General features: G+C 31.2%; 1 protein-coding gene across 8 annotated transcripts in view; it reads right to left on the bottom strand.

The window, feature by feature from the left end:
* Positions 1–21,547, bottom strand: part of LOC145252466 (ubiquitin carboxyl-terminal hydrolase 7-like) — a 132,164-nt gene that overhangs the window by 56,314 nt on the left and 54,303 nt on the right. For all 8 annotated transcript variants that reach the window (XM_080111885.1, XM_080111891.1, XM_080111890.1 and 5 more), the window contains 5 exons: positions 15,717–15,819; positions 14,955–15,053; positions 14,502–14,575; positions 12,982–13,046; positions 7,742–7,830 (listed from right to left, as the gene is read on the bottom strand). In XM_080111885.1, the coding sequence (XP_079968011.1) occupies positions 7,742–7,830; positions 12,982–13,046; positions 14,502–14,575; positions 14,955–15,053; positions 15,717–15,819 (430 nt within the window). The remainder of the gene's footprint in view (positions 1–7,741; positions 7,831–12,981; positions 13,047–14,501; positions 14,576–14,954; positions 15,054–15,716; positions 15,820–21,547) is intronic.

Genomic DNA, 21,547 nt, shown 5'->3' with positions numbered 1-21,547 from the left:
AAATTTTTAATCAATAAAAAAAAAAAAAAAAAAAAAAAAAAAATGATGTCACATTTAAAATATCAGAATCACCAAATTATGTTAGTTTCTTAGAGCAGTTATTTTGACAATTTGGACATTTTTTTTTCAATAAGATAAGAAATCTTCCAAGAAAACAATTTCATGATCAACTATTAAGAGCTAATGGAGAAATGTATGGAGCAGCAAGTGCCTTTGTATGAAGATTTTGTCAATCTGACAAAGGCTTTTGATAACATTAATCATAATGCACTCTGGAAGATTCTTAGGAAACTAGGCTGTCCTACAAGTTTTGTGGAGATGCTTCAGCAGTTGCACCATAATATGAAAGCCCAAGTGAACTTTAATGGGTCTCTTCTGATCCAATATTAGTTAAAAACATTGTGAAACAAGGTAAGATACTTGCTTGTACATTATTTTCCATATATTTTTTGCCGTGATGCTGGTGTATGCTTTTAAACACTTACAATATTGGGGTGAAGTTTCAGTTTCATACATCAGGTAAACTTTTTAACCTTAGATGTCTCAACGCAAAGTCGAAAACTTTTCAAAACCTTGTTCTTTTCTATGCAGATGATACAGACCTTGTTTCACATTTTTCTATGCAGATGATGCAAACCTTGTTTCACATTTAGAAGAGGACACACAGATGATTATGGACAAATTATCAGGCTTGTAAAGCTTTTGCACTTACCATCAACCTCAAGAAAACATGTTATATATTTCTCTCATACAGGAATGCCACACATTAAATCAAACATCTTGGTTGATGGTAAGAAGTTAAATGTTACGGGCAACCGTGTTATATCATGGTAGTATACTAAAAATAAACTGTACGCTTGATGCTGAGATGAATCACAGAATAGCCAAAGCTACTTCTGCTTTTGGCAAACTGAAGAAACGTGTGGTCAGATCGGAGAATCAAATCAAAAACAAAGCTGCATGTGTATGAAGCATGTGTTATCACTACTGATATATGGATCAGAGACTTGGACAACATACAGAAGGCATCTCAAGCTATTGGAAGGGTTTCATCAAAGTTGTATTCAGAGAATACTTAATATTAACTAGAAGACTAACATCTGACACTGTAGTTCTTGAACGATCAACTATCAGACTGACACAAAAGTTTTTGTAATCTTCATTTTAAATTCAAATGCACATATCTTGGCTCAAACAAAAATTTATTGATCGAAATAAGCACACATTTACCAATGCAAACAAGCGTATTTATGCCAGTGATATAAAAATCTTGTGTTTTGATGGCAATGAAATTGCTGAAGGCGTTTTTTATATCACTTAGGTTTTTGAAGCATTTATCATGCAGAAAGTTGTTGAGATGCTTGAAAATTGAGAGGTCTGGAGTGTAAGGCGGATGAGGCAGATTTTCGTGGTCTAATTCATTCAACTTTTGTAGGGTCGGTTGTTGTGGAGGAGAATTGGGCCTTTTTTGTTGCCTAGTGCTGGGTGTTGTTGGCAAAGTTTCTGATGCATTCCATCCATTTGACAGTACTTCAACACCATAATGGTTTCGCTCACATAAAAAAAAAAAAAAAAAAAAAAAAAAAAAAGTAATGGAGGAGACCAGTTGCAGACTGCTAAGCAATCAGCATGACCTTTTGGTGCAACTGGCTTCAGGAAGTGTTGTAGAGCTCTGTCAACAGCTAAACACCGAGTTAAGTGCCGCCGGTTGTCATAAAGAACCCACTGTTCATCGCAAGTCACAACTGTCAAGAAACGAGTCATTGTTGCGTAAAAAAAGGGAAGATGACATAACTGCATTTCTTTTGGCTGTCGTTCAATTCGTGAGGCATCCATTTCTTAAGTTTTTTGTTTTTCTCATCTCTCTTAAGTGATTGGAAATCGCTGTACATGTCTAATTCAGAAGAAAATTCTTGAGTGGAAATCGCTGTACATGTCTAATTCAGAAGAAAATTCTTGAGTGGAAATCGCTGTACATGTCTAATTCAGAAGCAAATTCTTGAGTGGAAATCGCTGTACATGTCTAATTCAGAAGAAAATTCTTGAGTGGAAATCGCTGTACATGTCTAATTCAGAAGAAAATTCTTGAGTGGAAATCGCTGTACATGTCTAATTCAGAAGAAAATTCTTGAGTGGAAATCGCTGTACATGTCTAATTCAGAAGAAAATTCTTGAGTGGAAATCGCTGTACATGTCTAATTCAGAAGAAAATTCTTGAGTGGAAATCGCTGTACATGTCTAATTCAGAAGAAAATTCTTGAGTGGAAATCGCTGTACATGTCTAATTCAGAAGAAAATTCTTGAGTGGAAATCGCTGTACATGTCTAATTCAGAAGAAAATTCTTGAGTGGAAATCGCTGTACATGTCTAATTCAGAAGAAAATTCTTGAGTGGAAATCGCTGTACATGTCTAATTCAGAAGAAAATTCTTGAGTGGAAATCGCTGTACATGTCTAATTCAGAAGAAAATTCTTGAGTGGAAATCGCTGTACATGTCTAATTCAGAAGAAAATTCTTGAGTGGAAATCGCTGTACATGTCTAATTCAGAAGCAAATTCTTGAGTGGAAATCGCTGTACATGTCTAATTCAGAAGCAAATTCTTGAGTGGAAATCGCTGTACATGTCTAATTCAGAAGCAAATTCTTGAGTGGAAATCGCTGTACATGTCTAATTCAGAAGCAAATTCTTGAGTGGAAATCGCTGTACATGTCTAATTCAGAAGAAAATTCTTGAACAGTTGTGCATGGATTGACTTCAACTAAGGCTCTTGATTGTTATCAACATCTGATGGCTAATCAATACGCTCATCTTCAAGACTCGTCGCCACCATAAAATTTCTTAAACCACCATTGCGCTGTACATTCAGTAGTGGTTTCTGAGCCAAACACTTAGTAGATATCGCAAAATGTTTCTGCAGCTGTTTGGCTTAGCTTGAAGAAAATTGTGCGAATTTGCTTTTTTCCATCTTATATTCAACGTTCTAAAAAGATAATTGTTTTAAAACAGTTGTAATTTAAACGATTTGATAGAGCAAAAACCGTTCTTTAAAATGATATGTAAAGTAAAGGTATTATAATGAAAACTTCTTTGAAAATACATCATTTGAAATCAAAATTAAAATTTCTCCAAAAACTTCACACACAATTGGAATATTTAACCAAATTATTTTTTTTTTATAAAACAATTACCAATAACTTGTTAACCATTTTTAAAAACTTTTTTTTTTTATAAGAAACCAATCACCAATAACTTGTTAACCATTTTTAAAAACTTTTTTTTTTTATAAGAAAACAATTATCAATAACTTGTTAACCATTTTAGAAACATTTTTTTCCTTTTTCATTTTTTTCAGACATGATCAAACAACCGTTCCAATGACAAAGATTTTCGGCTGAATGATTATCTTTGGTGAGAGAAGAACCCACTAGCAATGACCAACCTTTTAAACGTCTTAGAGAGCAAAAATACTATTTTAGTACTCCTGAAAACCTGGCGATGTGAAAAACTGTGTTGCCACACAGACTTAAGGTCTGCACGTTTTTGTACTACGACAGTATATGCGTTGTTCCAATGTCCAGTGAACGCCCAAATATATTTAAATGGGTCCAAGACGAAACAAAGTTACATTTGAAAGCATGCAATTATGGATCACATTTAATTTGTAATCCACCATGACTGAACAGTAGTCCGTTGGAGGTAAGGGGTACATTACCACTGTGTACAGTTACTAGAAATCTTGAACAAAATTTAAAGGAGGGAAGGATCGTTTTTGGAAATGTTTACTGTTTAAAATGGCAATATTCGCAATACGCTTTGTTAACAAGTCGTGACAAAAAATCTTTGAAGTTCGAACAGTTGTGCTCACAAGTTTATTTTTTCTTTTTAACAGAAAAAAAAAAATTCTCTTCTATTTTAATTGTAGACAATTATTTTTGTCATTTTCATAGTTTATTAGAAAAGCCGTGACTCACTGAGTGAATGTTGGTACATTGTACATTAATTTATACAGTTAGTGCCTTTAGATTTTTAGAATACGTTGAATGATAGTTTATGGAATATGCATTCAATTTGAAAAAAAAAAAATTGCATAAATATTTAAAAAACATTCTTATTGAGAATTAACCAATTTTTATATATAAAAAAAAAAAAAAAAAGGAATTTCAAAAGACATCATCATGCCATAGTAGACACTCTTTCCTCTTATTCTACATTATTCAATTTCTCTCACTGATATCATTAGCCCTTCCTTCCGCCATCTAAAACATTCATGTACAGATGAAATGTGCACGGTTACAATTACACAACCATTCTTAAAGTATGCTGTATTTTCGTGGACATTGACAATATTACATACCTAATGTGCTTCAACAAGTCATATCCTTATTTGTTGGTCGATTTTTAAAAGAATTATATTGATGGAAAGAGAATAGAATAAGCATTCCAATGATGTTAATTTATTTTGCTTTTATGCGTTCAATGTTTTTATGCTCCAAAATAAAAATGAAAAAACAGTAAAAAATTACGACAGCAAAAAGGGAAACTTTTTTCAATGTTTGTATTTCATACATTATGTTAGGATACATATGCGTGGGGTTAAATTTTATTGGATATGGCTGAAATTTTACAGGCTATATAAACAAAGTTTATCTCTACTGGTCTTTGATTTTTTTTTTATGACCACAGGAAGCAAAGTTAGGACTGAGCAAAGTTGATCAAGAATATTTCAAAATTGATAAATCGGTATATATCATCCATTTTCATATAGATAATAGTTTCAGAATTATTTTCATGTATAATATGTAAATATTTGATAATTATTAATTGTGCGGAAATATTTTTGAAATGTTATCTTTTATAGAAATTCAAATCGCTTAAGGGAAACGGCTCGCTATGCGCTAACCATCGCTGTCAGCCTATTAACGAGTTTGTATTCTCTTATAAATAGAAGATTTTTTATTCTGACTGTCAATTAAAAAAAAAATTATCAAGTTTTTTTTTTGATTTCCAAACATACTATTTTGTTTTTAATGCTTTTAGTGCACATGTACGTTAAAAACAACAAAATATACTAAGTACATGCGTTTGTTTTTTAGTGGTAAAAAAATAAATAAAACAAAAACAAATATATAACAAATAAAAAGTACTTGTGCACTTATGCTACCATGCTGAAATAATAACATTATGTAGAAACCTATTCTTAACATGGGAAAGGAAGGGTGTTTATTAATTATTCTGTACTTTCACCTAACAAATAAAATATATCGTGAAACTTGAAACTCATTGTCAAAACTTTTTTCGAATCTGTAAAACAAACCGTTTTTTTTTTTTTTAAACTGAAGATATCTTAATAATAATTAGACGGCTCAATAAAGAATTTCATTGTGATGCATTTTGTAAATTTTTTACCTTGTTTGCACCTTAACATTTTTCTTTTAAAATGTTAATCTTTTAAGGTTTTCGGGTATGCTGAAAACGAATATCGCATTTAAATTTTCCGCAAATAAGTAGCTTTCTGGATATTAAGCAATGTCATTTATGTTATTGCTGGTGACCGTCTTGGTACATGCGCCTGCACAGTTTCTCGGGGTTAGGTTTGCACGCTCGCGCGTACCAATATAACCACCAGCAATAAACATAAGAAATGACATTGCTTAATATCCGGAAAACTGCTTATTTGCAGAAAATTTAAATGCGATATTCGTTTTCAGCATACCCTAAAACATATAAAAGTAATCATTTTAAATATTAAGGTGGAAACAAGGTAAAAAATTACCGTTTTATTTCTTTGTTTACATAGTTGAATTTTCAGTGAAACAGAATAGAAATGACGAAAATTACCATCAACTGATGAATATATAGTTGTTGCTTATCAGGATTCCTGGTATCCTGGTACTATGAAAGCTACACGATTTATGGTTGCATCTCAGAAAATAGGGGTATATTTTGGGCCAAATAGAGAGGATTTACAAAATTGAAAATTGGGCTGGTCCCAAAATGCATAAGCTTTGGTTGACTATAGGAATTTCCATCTTTTACAGAAATTCAAAATCTATATGAAAAATTTTCTTTGATTTATTTCTGAGATTAATTCATATCTACTCAATTTTTTTTTTCTTTAAGGGGAGTAGTAAATACCAGCCATGAATGCTCTACATCCAGATTAAACTCTCCTTTGGTGAGGAGGCAGGAAAATGCCTATTCTCAATAAAGCTATATTTAAATATCACTATAATACTTAGTTTTTTGTTCATGATATAATACCATACGCCAGTTTAAAAAAAAAAAAAAAAAAAAATTGAAATTTGTACATCTGATTTTATAATTCATGGCTTATGGTAAAGAGGTACATCAAATTTGGCTGCATAATCAGAAAGAGCACACAATTTTACATAAGAGTGCCAAGTTTCATGAGAATAGTTTGAAAAATAAATAAATGGTGGCAAAATTACCGAATTTCTTGAAATGTTGAGGTCCATAATTTAGACCACTTTTTCTAAAGAAAAATGTCCAAGGAAAAGCATAAATTTTGGCACTTTTGACTGGTGGTACTTGCATAATTCAAACGGTTTTAATCATCTTTTACATAGCTCTTTAATGCAAGTTGATAAAATAATTATCTAAAAAGAAAAAAGTCAACTTGTAATGCTAAGTAAAGTTAAATGGCTGCACTGCAAAGTCGTATAATGTGGAATTGTTCGAGTAAACAGAAACAAAATAAATTTAGTTAAGTATTTGATTGATGACTAAAATCACATCTAAACCAATTCATGTTGGAAGCCAAGAACCTGTTAGATACTTATTTAAGCAAAGATCAAAGTATAATAAACAGAAAAACTAAACAGGAGACCAAAATTGAGAGAAACTCACTCATACTCAAGTTCACATATACTGACTAAACAAAAAGGGAAAACAGGTATACAAACATTAGTCTAGATTACCACAAGCAATCTCAATAGCAAACAGTCAAAACAACCACGTCTGCTAAACTTTTACGTAAAAAAAAATTTGTCACCTAAAATGTTCTTTGACACTTAACTCTTATTACTATTAATACTTTACTTTTGGATTTTCTAAAATCTGTAAATAAAATTGACATAGATTACCATTCCTTTGATTATCCTCTGCAATACGCCAGTAATTTATTTTAATTTCAGAAACATCAAGGGGGTGAGATATATCATCAGGTTGTATTTGGGTTTTGTTTTTTTTCTTTAATTACTTCTGAAGAAGGAGGAGGAACTGTCCTGGTATCGTTTCCACCTTGTTTTATCTCTGGCTAGATGTGATCAAACAGGACTGCTGACTGTCAAGGTCGACTCTCCACCAGGTTTTTAGCTTTCCTCTAGGTCTTTTCTATTGAATCGGGGTTACTTCTATCACTTTATATGTCCATTTGTTGTTTGCAAAGGTGACTTGCTCATTTATATTTTGTTGTTTGTATAGTGGTGGTGGTCATGTCATTTACTCAAGTTTGCTGTCTGATCCAGATCATGTAAATTGATGAACAAAAGGCAACCTATCCTGCTACTCTTAGCTTTTCTATCGCTGCATTATTGTGAGCCCATGTTTCACTACCATAAGCTATAGCATGATGTATTCATTGAACACTTTCTGCTCAATGTTCATAGTGGACTTTTTAATTTTCATGATGTCTACTTTGGAAAGAGGCTGTCCACCCAAATTGCACTTGGGATATTATATTTAGGTTAGATTACATCCAAGAAAATATGGTACACCTACCTGACACCGTGGGGAGCATCTGCAATCACTTTGACTTCGAGCGTTATTCTATCATCCTGAACGTAGCCTCGCTCGGCATCTAGCAAATCCTGAATCGAGACAAACAAGCAAGTTTTACACAAGTTACAAATGGAAAGCATGCCGTCATAAACAGCAAATAAAACTTAATAGGTTTAGAAAAAAAAAAAATGTTCAGCCTGGTGGGCAGTTGGCTGCAAACACCATTTGACCATGGCTAGAAGAGCAGAGACATAAATAACTTATCTCTATGGCGACAACAAAATAGCCTTTCACTCTAATCAAGGATTTGGATTAAATAATACTCAACCGATAAACAGATTTAAATTCCAATGAATACTTAAATGACAGATCAAGGTCCCAGAAAAAAAAAAAAAAAAGTAATTTAGAAACAAGATTATATTTAACTTACCTAAAGAAATCTATACTGAATTAACAGTCATTATTCAGTATTGCCTGGAATTTTTTTTTTTTTTTTTACTTCCATCGTTGAATTGTTTTTATGGCAAGGTTTTCTACCAAAGGATTTTTAGTATTTTAAAATCGTTCATGTTATGTTCTAAATCAAAAGATAAATAGTAGGCACGGCCAAAACTGAAGGAAGGAGTAGGTATTTTTTGACGGAGTGTCTCTTTAAAAGTCTACCAAAAATCAAGTAGTTATCCAATCAATACGAAATTTTCACAGATTATTAAGTGAAGAATGAACTTTTTAACACTATACTTTTTTTTTTTTTTTTTTTTAAAATCGGTGTGTGTATATATATATATATTTTTTTTTTTTTTGCCTACAATTTTGCCTTCATTATTTGTGGTTACAAATATGCTTAAAATAATCAGCCAAAACTGAACAAAATATACTGTATTGTGGGGAAGGTGAGGGTTGTCGGTTAAAAAAACAAAAACAAAAAAACTGTGCATATATCAGATTTTAAGGTTAAAAACCCGAATTTTGAACGTGTTTAATTTTTCATTTTGAAGTGTGAAATTCATTGAATATGTTATATTTTTTAAGATTAGCACAAAAAAAAAGGATATTTCCATTATTTTTAGGAAAAACACTACTTTTTAGATTGAAAAAATTAATTTTCTTTTAGTGAGCCCAATATTGCTAATATACCATTAAATAGGAAATGCTTTGACGAATCTTTACAAAAAAAAAAAAAAAAAAAAAAAAAAAGTGATATTTCCTCACCTATGGTAGACCATAAAACCTACAAAAATTGTTCGTATTTACAAACAGTTATTTTCCTCTTTTCCTTTTTGTTGTGACTTGCGCTTGACTTAGTTTAAAGTGTGTGGGACTTGCATCTACCACACACTTTCTCATCCAGAAACACTTGGTCCTGATGGCAAGACAGGGTCAAGACGACCAACCATGATACTAGATTTAGGAGTTATTGCCAACAAATACGGTGCCTGGCATTCCCAAAATGGCCACCCATCTGGTAACGACCAGCCATATCATTGCTTAACTTCAGGAGTTATGTAGGCGACAAATATATATATATATATATATATAATCTCTCGTTTATAAAGAAAAAATTAAACCTTTATAAAGTTGATTCTTCACTTAATCGTTAAAACAAATGTTAAAAATACATGGAACTTCATATAGTCCTGTAAAGGCTACCATAGTTTCTTCCAAGCTATCATTAAATTTTGGATTTCTTAATTTCGCCACAAGTGAGAAAAGATGGAATTATTTGAAATTTATGTACTTCTGTTATATTTTTGCATATTCTTAAAGCAAATCATCCTAAATATTATTTAGACAATATTAATGGATTCAAGAACCTTTGAAAAAAAAAATAAATAAATAAATATATAAAAAAAAAATAAATAAATGTGTTATCTATTGAAGCAAAAATGTCTGAGATTTTTTTTGTTGAAAATTTAAAATTCTACTAAAAGTAGAATAAGTTTTATATTATTCTGGTTTTCATATAAAATTTAGGCTTTTATCTTTTGGGAAAAAAAAAAGCTGCTCAAGAATAATGAATTTTAACAGATTTTAATTTGTAAAAAAAAAAAAAAAAAAAAAGGCATTTGTACAGTTTAATCAAGACATTAAAAAATGAAAATGTCAAAAAAAAAAAAAAAAAAGGTTATATTGTAAGTATCTGTTTTGAACTGAAGATCTCTGAAAACCATTTTCACTTAATTTGATAGAGTAGATTATTTTTTTTTTTTTTTTTTTTTACAGCAAAAAGACATGTTTTAATGACAGTACGTTAAAAGGTAGTCATCTTTGAATTTTTAAAATTTTTGTTTGAATTTTTAGACACACCACGAGGAGATAACTCAATTTAGAGCGCCGACACTCCCTCCCCATCTTTATTACTAGCTTTTCTTCCTAAAAATCGAACCTTTTGCTCAGTATCATGAATTGTTTTTTCGCTGTGTAAAAAAAAAAAAAACTACTTGATGAAATTCAGTGAAATTTTTTTTCAGAACTTCATTCCATAACGGATACGTACAATTTAAATTCTTTGATATTTTTATTTTTTAATGTCTTGATTAAACTGTACAAGTACCAAAAAAATTATTTTTCCTTCCATTTTTTGACCGTGCCTAATAAATAACAAAGGAGTAACTACGTTTAAAGGAATTAAGAATTTACTTGTTTAAAATTGATTGCTCACCAAAAAAAAAAAAAAAATCCAAGGTGGAAAAAGCACTTTTTTTTTAAAACCAAACTTAAACAGATGACAATTTGCTGTGCTGCACAAATCAGCAATATAAACTAATCAATCAGAATAATTGGGTTATTTGTTATTTTATTTCTTTTATTTATTTATTTTTTTAAATCTTTTCATGATTTGTGTATTCATTTTTTGTGAACTGTTATCTTCATCTTCATTGTTGTTGTTTCGCCATGTTTTGGGCAACTCATCTTCTGGCCTTCTTTAGATGATTGATCGCAATGGGATAGGATGAGCCTTGTAAGTGCATCCCAGTAATTACTGCCATCCATAATTGTCTCACCATGTTTTGGCCAAGTAACCCTCTGACCCACTTTGGGTAGGATTAAAACCGCTATCTTCAGACAATACTTGCCAGGAAACAGACTTAACACCTCTATCCATGCACCACAGGCCCTTGAAGAAGGCCGGAGTTAAGTTGGCTGAAACAACAACTATTAGGATGAGGACAACAGTCCACAAAAAAAATAAATAAATAAAAAATACACAAATAATTGGGTGCTTATACCGTATGGTGCACATACTAAAATCACATCCCAAGTAAAAATTATTTTATATGGTATTCAAGCAAAACTAAGTATCCTCACCAAAAATTAGGACAAATTATTGAATAAAAATCAGTTTTTGGATTTTGCCAATTTTCTATTGATAAAGATGGAAATCCCACAAAGAAAAAAGAGAAGATGTCATTTAACCATTAACAATTTAATAATAATAATAATAATTTAACCAGGTAAAAATGATTGGTGCATCTACAAAACACAGAAACTAATTTTTTTTTTTAATTAAAATTCTTCTTGATAATTTTTCCTAATTATTTTGGCAAGGATACTTTTTTTTTTATTTACATAATACGTAAATATTGAATTTTTACTTTGAATACAATTTTAATTTTTTTAAAAGTCGTTTCAGATTTTTCATTGAATAAGATTTCATATATTTTGATACATCTCATTGTAAGAAAGCATATTTAGTATTTTCCATCTTTTTGGTTGTTTTCCTCATCTTGATTGTTCTTTACATTTTAACTGATGTATTCATCGTTTTTCTGAAGATGACTTTCGTCGTAATCAGTATTAAGATTCAAAATGAGGCTAATATGTAAACAATAGCATATCTCTAATTTTGTCAAAGATTTGGGGTTTTTACAAGACTGACACAGAATGATCATTTTCAATATGAATACAGGCAACTACAAAAACATGTTAATTTGATTAAAATTATGCCACCAACTTTATTCATAGCCTGTCTGAAGATAGGGTCTACATTTCCGTTATGTATGCGTGTGAAGTCAGATTTCCTACAATATAATTTCTACTGTACGCAGTTTTCAATACTTGATACAGGAAGAAGTTGCACAAAAAGTTATTGAACTTTAGTCTGCACAAAGTTCCCCACATGTCATGAAAACCAAGTTACTTCAAACTGTAATGATAGTTGGAGGTGTTTCCAACAAAGATTACATCATGCCACCTCCACATCTTTGAAAAGAGACTCAAACTTATTTCAAATAGCTATATTGAGTTGCTGTCAAGCACTAAGAGAAGAGGGCTGCAGGCTTCTTCCTTATCACATTTCTAGAAAAAACAAGATGTGCATGTATGGTCCCCCTCTAGTGCTGCATGTGAGATGACGGCACAAAAAAAAAAACAAAAAAAAATAGTGAAGAAATGATGAATGCAACAAGCGTGAAGGGCCAACGTTGTCTTCACATTTTCACCAAGTTTCAGAAAAATCTAATGGATGGAGCAAAAGTTATGGGGCAAAAAGTGTCATTTTTGACCATTCTGACCTCTTGAGCCCCTGTGGACGCAGCGGGAATTTTCGCAAAAAACTTTTTTTTACTGTGCACATGTATTTAATGAAATACAATTTGTGGCAAAATTTCACAAAAAACTAATGGACGGTTATCTCTAAAACATATGGCGACATACTGAATGTAAATAATGGACAGTTGCAATCTAGAAATATCTGGCATCTACCAACATACTGAATTAATATGTACAAGGCGTGCTTGAATCAATTTCCACTTTATTTATGTCGTTATATGCATTTATTTACAGCTGAACAAATTAGTTCAACCAGGTTATAAAATGTTAAATATATTTCAGGATTTTACCGAGATCAGGGCTGAAAATTCTTTTCTAAGCAAACTGGAATTTTTATATTCAACTGAGAAACCGGGATGGAATTTCAAACAGAACTTTTTACAAGAACTATTGTTATATTGTAGTTCGACAGTCAATACACTCAAAATACAAAGTTAGAAATCAACTATTTAACATATTTACAGTTCATTCTTGCAAGACTGGATGTTTATCCTTCTCCGCAATATCTACTTGCGTGGATTGATGGTTTAGCTTGAAATTCCTTCCAGATTCACAAATTTGAAAAGAGGCATCAGAACGGTCCGAAAATTGAGATTATAGAAACCAAGATGATAATAGTATCTCAAATACAAATTTAAAAAGCATATTTTCAATAAAATAAAATGTTTAAGATTTGAGCAAATACTTACATTCCAAGAAATAAAATTGCTAAATCCCCAATCATTTTCTTTGGTGTAGAACACATGTTGAATTTCTGAAAGAAAATACAAATTGCAGAGAAATAATAAACATTAGTAAAAAAAGTTAAATCAAACTGATATAAAACTATAAAGATGTCTTTGATAGAAGTTTAAAACCATAACATTTTTTTAATGAATAAATTTGGTTAGGCAAGACAAGGACTTACTTTAAACTCCCTTTTCAAATGAAGTTTGTTTTTTTGTTTTTTCCTTTTTTTTTAAATTTTAATCTTAGGATGATTATCTTAGAAATATGTCCGATGTTGCTGATGAATATTTTTAAAGTCTGGTTTCGATGTGCATAGTGTGGTCAATCACATTTTTAAAGCTGATCACATTCTTAAAAACATTGTTTTTATATTTTTTTTTAGAAATTTCAAAACCACAATATATTTTTTTAATGAATAACTACAATTTTAAAGGTAGTAAAATGAAAAATGAGAAAAGTCTTGCCTTGAAAAGGATACCTGTGCCTAAAGTCTAAGCCTTTAAAAGTAATACATTTAAGAAAATTCTGGTTTTCAAATTTCTATAAAAAATATACTCGAGCAAGATTTCTAAACCTGTGACCAGCGTCCTTTGTTGTATAAAAAGACTAATAATTAGCCATTCAGTATGACGATAAAAAAGAGAATAAGTGAAATTTACGCTTAGAGACCATCATTTGAAATAGCATCTTGCTATGAATAAAAACAAAAAGACCCATGACAATTAGGATAAAATTATAACAGATTTTCTGAGAATAATTTTAAAACAAATGCCAATAGTTTTAAAATAAATGCCAATAGAATAGCTACAAAACGCTAAAGATTATCTGTGGAAATGTACAAGACTATTAAGTTATTTGTTTACAAATTTATCCTTTATGGTATAAGAATCTCAAACATATATTCTGCAAGTGCATTACACATGGGATGAAGGTAAGTATATTTTATTTTGATCAGAGCAAACAATATTGTAGAGTCTGCATGTGCACACAATTTTATTCTATGTAAAACTTAAAAAAAAAAAAAAAAAAAAAAAAAAAAAAAATGGGGATACACCCCAATAACCACCTTGTAATAACAGTACTCATTTGGACAAGTATATTTCATTTTGATCACAGAGCCAACAATATTATCGTATGGTTCGTGTTTGCAATTAACAACCATAAAACCGATATGGAACATTTAAGCGGTTCGAGGTTTGGATTAAAAATACCGAGGTCCTCACCAATTCCTGAAATAGGGCAGGTGTGCTTAGAATATAAATTGACCAAAGTGTATTTCAACTATATAACTATAAAACTCCTTCTCACCCAAATCAACATTGGATGCATCTTTGAGGCTCCATCCTCAAAATTGAGCATTTTAAAATGAAAAATAATAGGTTGCTATGGACCAGGTGCACACAATCTTCATTCAACACTAATCACGAAATATAAAAATTAAAACCACATGAATTAAAGAAGTTAGTTTAACAAGAATTACTTCTTTGAAATGGTTCTCCATCAGGCAGGAAGTTCAGAATCCGGAGTTCAGCTGCAGCATTACAAGACCAAGATCTAAAAGAGTAGAAAAGAAAAAAAAAAGACAAATTAATTTTTAATTAAATCACCCATTAAAAACAGATAAAAAATAGAAACAAGTTATTAGATCAATAGATATGAAAGATTATATTAAATGAACAAAAGAGGTGAAGATATCCACCTGTTTTTTATTAATATTTAAGCATAGAAAGATAAAACATTTTAATAATTTACAGAATTCTAGTTAATTTTGATATTTCTCAAAAAAAAAAAATAAATAAATAAATAAATAAATAGTAAGTTATGACAATACATTCATGGCAATTAAGCTACACAGATGCATCCAAATTTCATCCAAGCATTTCAAAGTACAATTATATCAGATAAAAATGACCTGCTGACTGAGATTACTTACACAGACTCGGAATCTGCATTACATTGTAAAAAGAAACCAAGGCTTTTCTGATTATTTCGATCAGCTTGCTGGTTCAGCCGAGGCATCGCCATGATCTTCCTGAATTGACAAAGCAGAAAATAAAAATTGAAGGCTGAAATTACAAAGAAAATTCTAACAAATTCCGTTTACAAACAGAAAAGCATTAAAAAAACATTCTTATGCTTTTGTAAGGTGTACAAGCATTTTCCAAATTCATGTGAACAATTTTGTGAAAGTGGGGAAAGCTAACAATATGCCTGTTATATTCTCTCATACTGATATTTCTTCGATTTTATTCACATAAAGGTTTAAAAGGCACAATTTAAATATTGTGGCTCATTTCAAGTTAAAAACGGTTCCCATATTGGATCTGTAATTACATAAATTTTGCCAAGATTTCATTCCCTAACAACTCCAGAAAAGATTAAAAAAAAAAAAAAAAAACATTTGTAAGAAATGTGTAAACAATCTATGATCGCTGGCAGATCACAAGAAACAACTCTGGATTGTCAATGGAATTTCATTTTTGTTACCCATACTTATGAGAGCAGGGAATGGGGGTGTCTATAGTTTGTTTTTTTTAACACCCGCATCAATGCTGCGAATGGAGAAATGTGAATTTCACAATTAAACTGGAATAGATTTATTCCACTAAAATGATGCAAATATGGAAATCAAAGAGGCATTCACTTAGATTTTAATAAAAATGGTAATAAGGAAAAGTGAAAACTTATTACTTACCATGGTAGATTTCTGACCATACATGGCGAACTGAGAACTGTTTCTTTCAGTTTACTGATATTTTCAATAGTGTACTGAAACTGGGCTTCAGCGCGACTTTCATCTATAAGGAAAGGAAAAAAGTGAAAAGGTATTAGAAATGTTTAAAGGCCTCCAAAAGATTGTACAAAACTAATATAAATGGCTTATAGTTCAGATTTAATTAAAAAAAAAAATCCACTCCTTAATGAAATATACTTTGTATGAATTTCAAGTATCAAAATAAGTTAATAATTTCTTTGATAAAATTGTTAGGATTTTGTGTTTCTTGCTTGAATGCGACTTACATTTAAAATTTATTCATTTATTGAAATGTAAAAAAAAACAAAACAAATAGTATTAAATAAGAAATAATTAAGATTATATATATATATATTACATACATACATTGCAGGAGAGAGGGGGAGATTACTGTGATATTTTGAAATTAAAAAAAAAATTTGAGCACCATTAAGCTGTCAAATAGAATAAGCTGTCAAATAGTTAAACTGACTTGAATATTTAGTAAAAACTCCTGCATCAACAGAGTGAACATTTTAGAAACTATTTTACATCCAATAATTTTATAAATTAAAATTAAAACAGTCTTAATAAAATTACAGTACTTGTACAGTTTAATTAAGACATAAAAAAAAAAAAAAAAAAAATGATTATATTGTACGTATCCGTTTTGGACTGAAGATCTCCCCCAAAAAGATTTAATTTAATCTGAGTATTTTTCTTCTTTTTTTTTACAGTGGAAAAACATGTTTTTATGAGAGCGCGTTGAAGTCAGCCACAAGGAGATAACTCCATGTAAAGCACCGAAACTCCCTCCCCATCTTTAATACTAGCGTTTCTTCCTAAAAACCAAACCTTTTGCTCGGTATCATAAATTGTTTTTTTCACTATAAAAAAAAGAAAAAAAAACTTGATGAAATTAAGTGGGTTTTTTTCCCCCCCAAATAACTTCATTCCATAACGGATATGTACAATATAACCTTTTTTCAATGTTTTCATTTTTTAATGTCTTGATTAAACTGTACAAGTACCAAAATTACATATAGCTATTAAACAATTCATAGAATAAAAACTAGCCACAGCTACTCAGCTTTGCTAAAGAAAGTTTTTTACTTTCATTTTTGTTTGATGAAAGAGAAAAAAGTGAAACCAAGCTAAATATCTAACCAAAAAGTGAAAACCTTAAAGTTTTTTTATTTTTTTTTTTATCTTAAATTTATTAATAAACTAAAAAAATCCTTGCTACTCAGTTTCTTTAACCAGATTAAAAAAATTTTTTAACCAAGATATTTGACATTTTCATTTTGACCATTAAATTCTTTATATAAATAATTTTGTTTACGTGTCAACTCAAGCTTTTTTTTTGGGTCTTAATTTTCTACTCTTATCGATTGATATTCAATGACAGAATTTTATATTTTATAATAGCAAATACGGGCGAGCATGGGACGATGGTAACATGGCTAGTTATTTTACTTTTTTGTTTCACAGCATATCAACCCTTTTCGGGTTATTTATGCCAAATCAAGTAATTTTGGAAAAGTTTCTACGCTTCAAGTTCATTATGTCAAATATTTATTCATAGTGTTTGGTTTGATTGTTTTGTAGTGGATTCTGTTTTTAGCTGTGCAGAATGATTGAGTTTTGCAAAGGAAAAAGAAATAAACAATAACATTAATGTTTGGTGCGTTTTAAGTCAAGAAGCCAGTAGGGAAGAGGGAGGGGGGTTTGCTTTACAGAACATGATTAAGTTTAGCAAAGAGACAACAATAAATGTGAGATGTATCTGATTCAGGAAGCAAATATCTTCAGACAGCCTGATCTGGTAGCACCAGGGTAACATGGTAAATGGACAGATATTACACTACTTCTTTAAAATAGAAATGAGAAGATCGCTTATGAAAAGGAAAAGTATGGTATAGCAACTATGCCCCACCCTCAATTGTCTCACAAGTACTACATTACCTCTTCCCCCAAAATAAGATGTAATACATGAGAAGATTACTTCTCCACCCGCTTAAAAAAAGGGGGGGGGGGTATTTACTTGGAAAATTGTCTTACAAGAACAGAACCAACCATCTAGCCACTTCCATTGAAAGATAATACAATAAGAAATCAGTTCTTTTGTTCATTTAAAAAAGCAAATCATAAAAACATTGTTTCTTTAAAATCAAGGTGTTGTATTCAGGTTTAGATCAGTGCAAAGTTTTCGAAAACCATTGCTTTTTGACATCTTTTAGAGACTACCTGCAAATGAACCTCTCCTCTGTATCACTTGTCGATGGCAGCGGTACAAGTAAATAGAAAGCATTTGCAATCCCTCACTATCTCCCATTCAGTGCATCAAGGCTGTTTGCTGTGGTCCCTACTCTACATCCTTGCATTGGAGCCACTAGTAGGAGCTGGGAGGCACGCTAGTTTGATCACATGCAGAAGGCGCAAGCCAAAGTTTTCACATTCGATGAGATCACTATCTGCGTCATGTTTCGAAATGGCGACAGAGGTACTCACACATTATGAAATAATCACAGTAAATAAATCTGTCTGCGTTTCATCACTTGCAGTGGTGACACCACCCTTCTGGCTATCTTCAGCTGGACAGTTGGCTGGTTCAAATCCACAACATATGGTTCAAACTGCCTCCAGCTCGAAAGGAATTGGCCACAGGTACAAAAGTGTTGGCTAATGTTTGGCTTTGAAATAATTTCTCTTTCAAAGGTAAAACTGAGGAGTGCACCACCTGTCTTTTTTTTTTTTATTTTTTTTTTTTTTTATTTTTTTACAAACTGGCAAAACTTCCACTGCTTGGTCTTCTGTCCTCACTTCGAGATAGGTCTGTATTTAATGTCCATATATCCTTGGGGATTCCTGACTTGATACGTCATTACATCAAAAGACTGGTTTTTCCCAATCAAACTTTAAAGGAATCTGCTTGGATTCTCACAGTCAGTATTGACTCTTCCTATCTCGTTCTCAACCGTTTGGTCGATGGCCATCAGAAGCAGTCCTAGTTTTTCAGAGAATATCAAGCTGTGCTCAAAAAACTTCCTCAATCCAGCGACTTTTCTCAGTCTTCTAGAAAAAAGATTAGTGGGAAATAGGATGTTATGTCTGATAGAAGATCAAAAGGTTGAATCTTTTGCTGATCAGGATCTGATAGCGTTCAAGTACTAGTTTAGCTGAAGATCAAGATATTTTATGTTCCCAGAGACAGAAATAAGCCAATATATACATAATGCTAGATTTAACTCCTGTCCAATCGCCACAATGTTGCATCTCTGTGTCTGTTTTATAAGTATTTTAATGGAATGTGCTCTGATGAACTCTCTGCACTTGTTCCCCCTCATCTTACATATGCCTGACAAACACGCTTAGCAACACAACCACACCCCTTCACTGTTGAGGTTTCTAAATGTCAGAAAGCTTTCTATTCTAATAGCTTCTTTATTTGAACAGCAAGGCTTTGGAATTCCCTTCCTGCTACCTGCTTTCCTGACTGTACTGATACGCAGAAGTTCAAATGTAACACAAACTAACATTTTGTTAACCTTTCTTAGGAATGGTCCCATCAGTAACATCTTACGTTCAAGTGACGATATGCCTTGTCTAGGGTGAAGGTAAGTTAAAAAAATAATTTTGTTTGAAATGAATAAAATTTTCATTATAAAGTTTGATTCTTTGATAAAATAAGCTAAAAACAGACCAGATAATTACAGCATCCTGTGTAAGCCACAAATTGTAATGCTTTTTGATAACAGACCTGTATTTCTAAGATGCGCTCCTTCACTCTGCAAGGGTGACAGACTGCCCAATGGACAGAGCCTGTTATAGAGGTGCTTGGACACATCTAAAACATGTTCCCACCCTACTTCAACCTGTATGTTTAGATATGATAAAACTATTGCCACTAAACAAGCAAACTTAAGTATTACAAGTAAATTATGAAATGTCAAAAAAAAAGAACAAGCTCACTTTTTTTCATTTATATTAGGGATTGGATGATTCCAATAAAATTCCTGATTCTTTATCTCCTACATAATAAAATGACTGCAGAAATTCCCTTCTGAACCAAAGTATCGTAGATTTGCAACAACAGATGCCACATACAAATTCAATACATCTAGCCTAATAGCCACTATCTCATATAGCTTTCAAACATCATTTTAGACACATTCAGTCGTAATAATAAAATACTACATTGCATCTGAGGAGCAACACCACCACAATTGCAACATCTAAAGAGGAAGGAGTCCCTATTTTTCTCTCTAAATATTTAGTCATACCACTGCTACCATTTGCACATGTTCACAAATACTGTGACTACACCGACCGTAACTGGCTCATAGATACATACACATAACAATCTTTCCTATTTCGGATTCATAAATAATGAAGTCTCCCTTTCCAAATTCCATCCATTCTGATTGAAATTCTCATATTGCGGAATCCAGTTATTCGCTGTATAAACGAATGCTTTAAATATGGCGTTACGAAGAGACATTTTTTGGCCCAGAGTCAAATTAATTTACTGCCCAGGTCATTTCAGACATGTAAGATGGAAAAGAAAATCTTCAAACTAACGTTAATTTAACCCATTTACTTGCTTTCTTTTACAAAGTTTAAAGTAAGCTATATTATATAATATAGCCTATTTTATATAAAAATATAAGATTGTTCTTTGTCGTAAGTCATCTAAAACAATGTCTTCGTCAAAACATAAAACATTATACACACTGTGGGTATATTTGTGATGTTTAAAAACAAGGCATTTCATATGTATTTACATATTGAAGAATTTAGCTCCCAAATATTTGCGACTTTTACATTAAGATTTTTCCTAAAACCATTAAAAAAAAAAAAAACAACGATGTCCTCATCATACCTAAATTGAGGAGGTTAGCTCCCGAATGTGTTTTCTTTATTATGCCTAAAGAAAATTAGAGAAATTTATTTAATGAAATAAAACAAACTTATTTTTTGCCAATAATTTTATTCATACGACATATTTCTTTATATAAAATTCCATAATTTTTTTTCGAAACAAATCATTAGAAAATATATTTCTTTAGAAGCTAAACTCTTCAATTTATAAATATAAAATGCGTTGGTACTTTCCCACAGTATATTTATTTTGACCATGAGCACCAGTGTCTTATATTGGACTGGCAGTGGCTCACACTATTTTTTTATTTATTTTTTTTTTTACAGGAGTGTGTGTGGGGATGGGGATAGTTCCATGCAACTTCGGTACACAGGTCCTGCTAGTAACTAAAAAGTTATCTATATATTAATAGTGTGTGTTAGTTTCTGTGTCACGCTTACATCAGAGTCGTTTACTTGTTATGGACTTCCATCTCTTGTAATAAATAATTTTACTAAAAATTCTTCATAAGTTTTGGTTTTGATTATAGCTGATAGCACTCCAGTAATCTATACTTTTAAAAAATAATTTTATCAAGAATTCTTTAAAAGTTTTTGTTCTGCTTTCAATTAAAGCTGATGCACCTAAGTCATATGGATATATTTTTTTGGAAATCGCAACTTTATAATATATAAAAATCGATAGCACATTAACTCTACAATAATATATACAAAATTTGCAAGAATTAAAATATCATATTTAAGTGTACTTTACGACCTGGGCATCCCTGCTAGCTTAGATAAATACTTCTGCAGTTTTAACAAAAAAGCTACGATAATATCAGAGCATCTATTTACGCTGAACATCTACAGAATGCCAGCATCAATATATTATATATGAAGGAATTTCCACAGGTCCTGCTAGTTTTTCA

Source organism: Euprymna scolopes, chromosome 29 (genome assembly GCF_053919585.1).
Source record: "Euprymna scolopes isolate OS-2025 chromosome 29, ASM5391958v1, whole genome shotgun sequence".
In the NCBI taxonomy this organism is placed as follows: domain Eukaryota; kingdom Metazoa; phylum Mollusca; class Cephalopoda; order Sepiida; family Sepiolidae; genus Euprymna; species Euprymna scolopes.
Note: the sequence above shows the minus strand (reverse complement) of the source record. Positions and strands in the feature narration are given on the sequence as shown.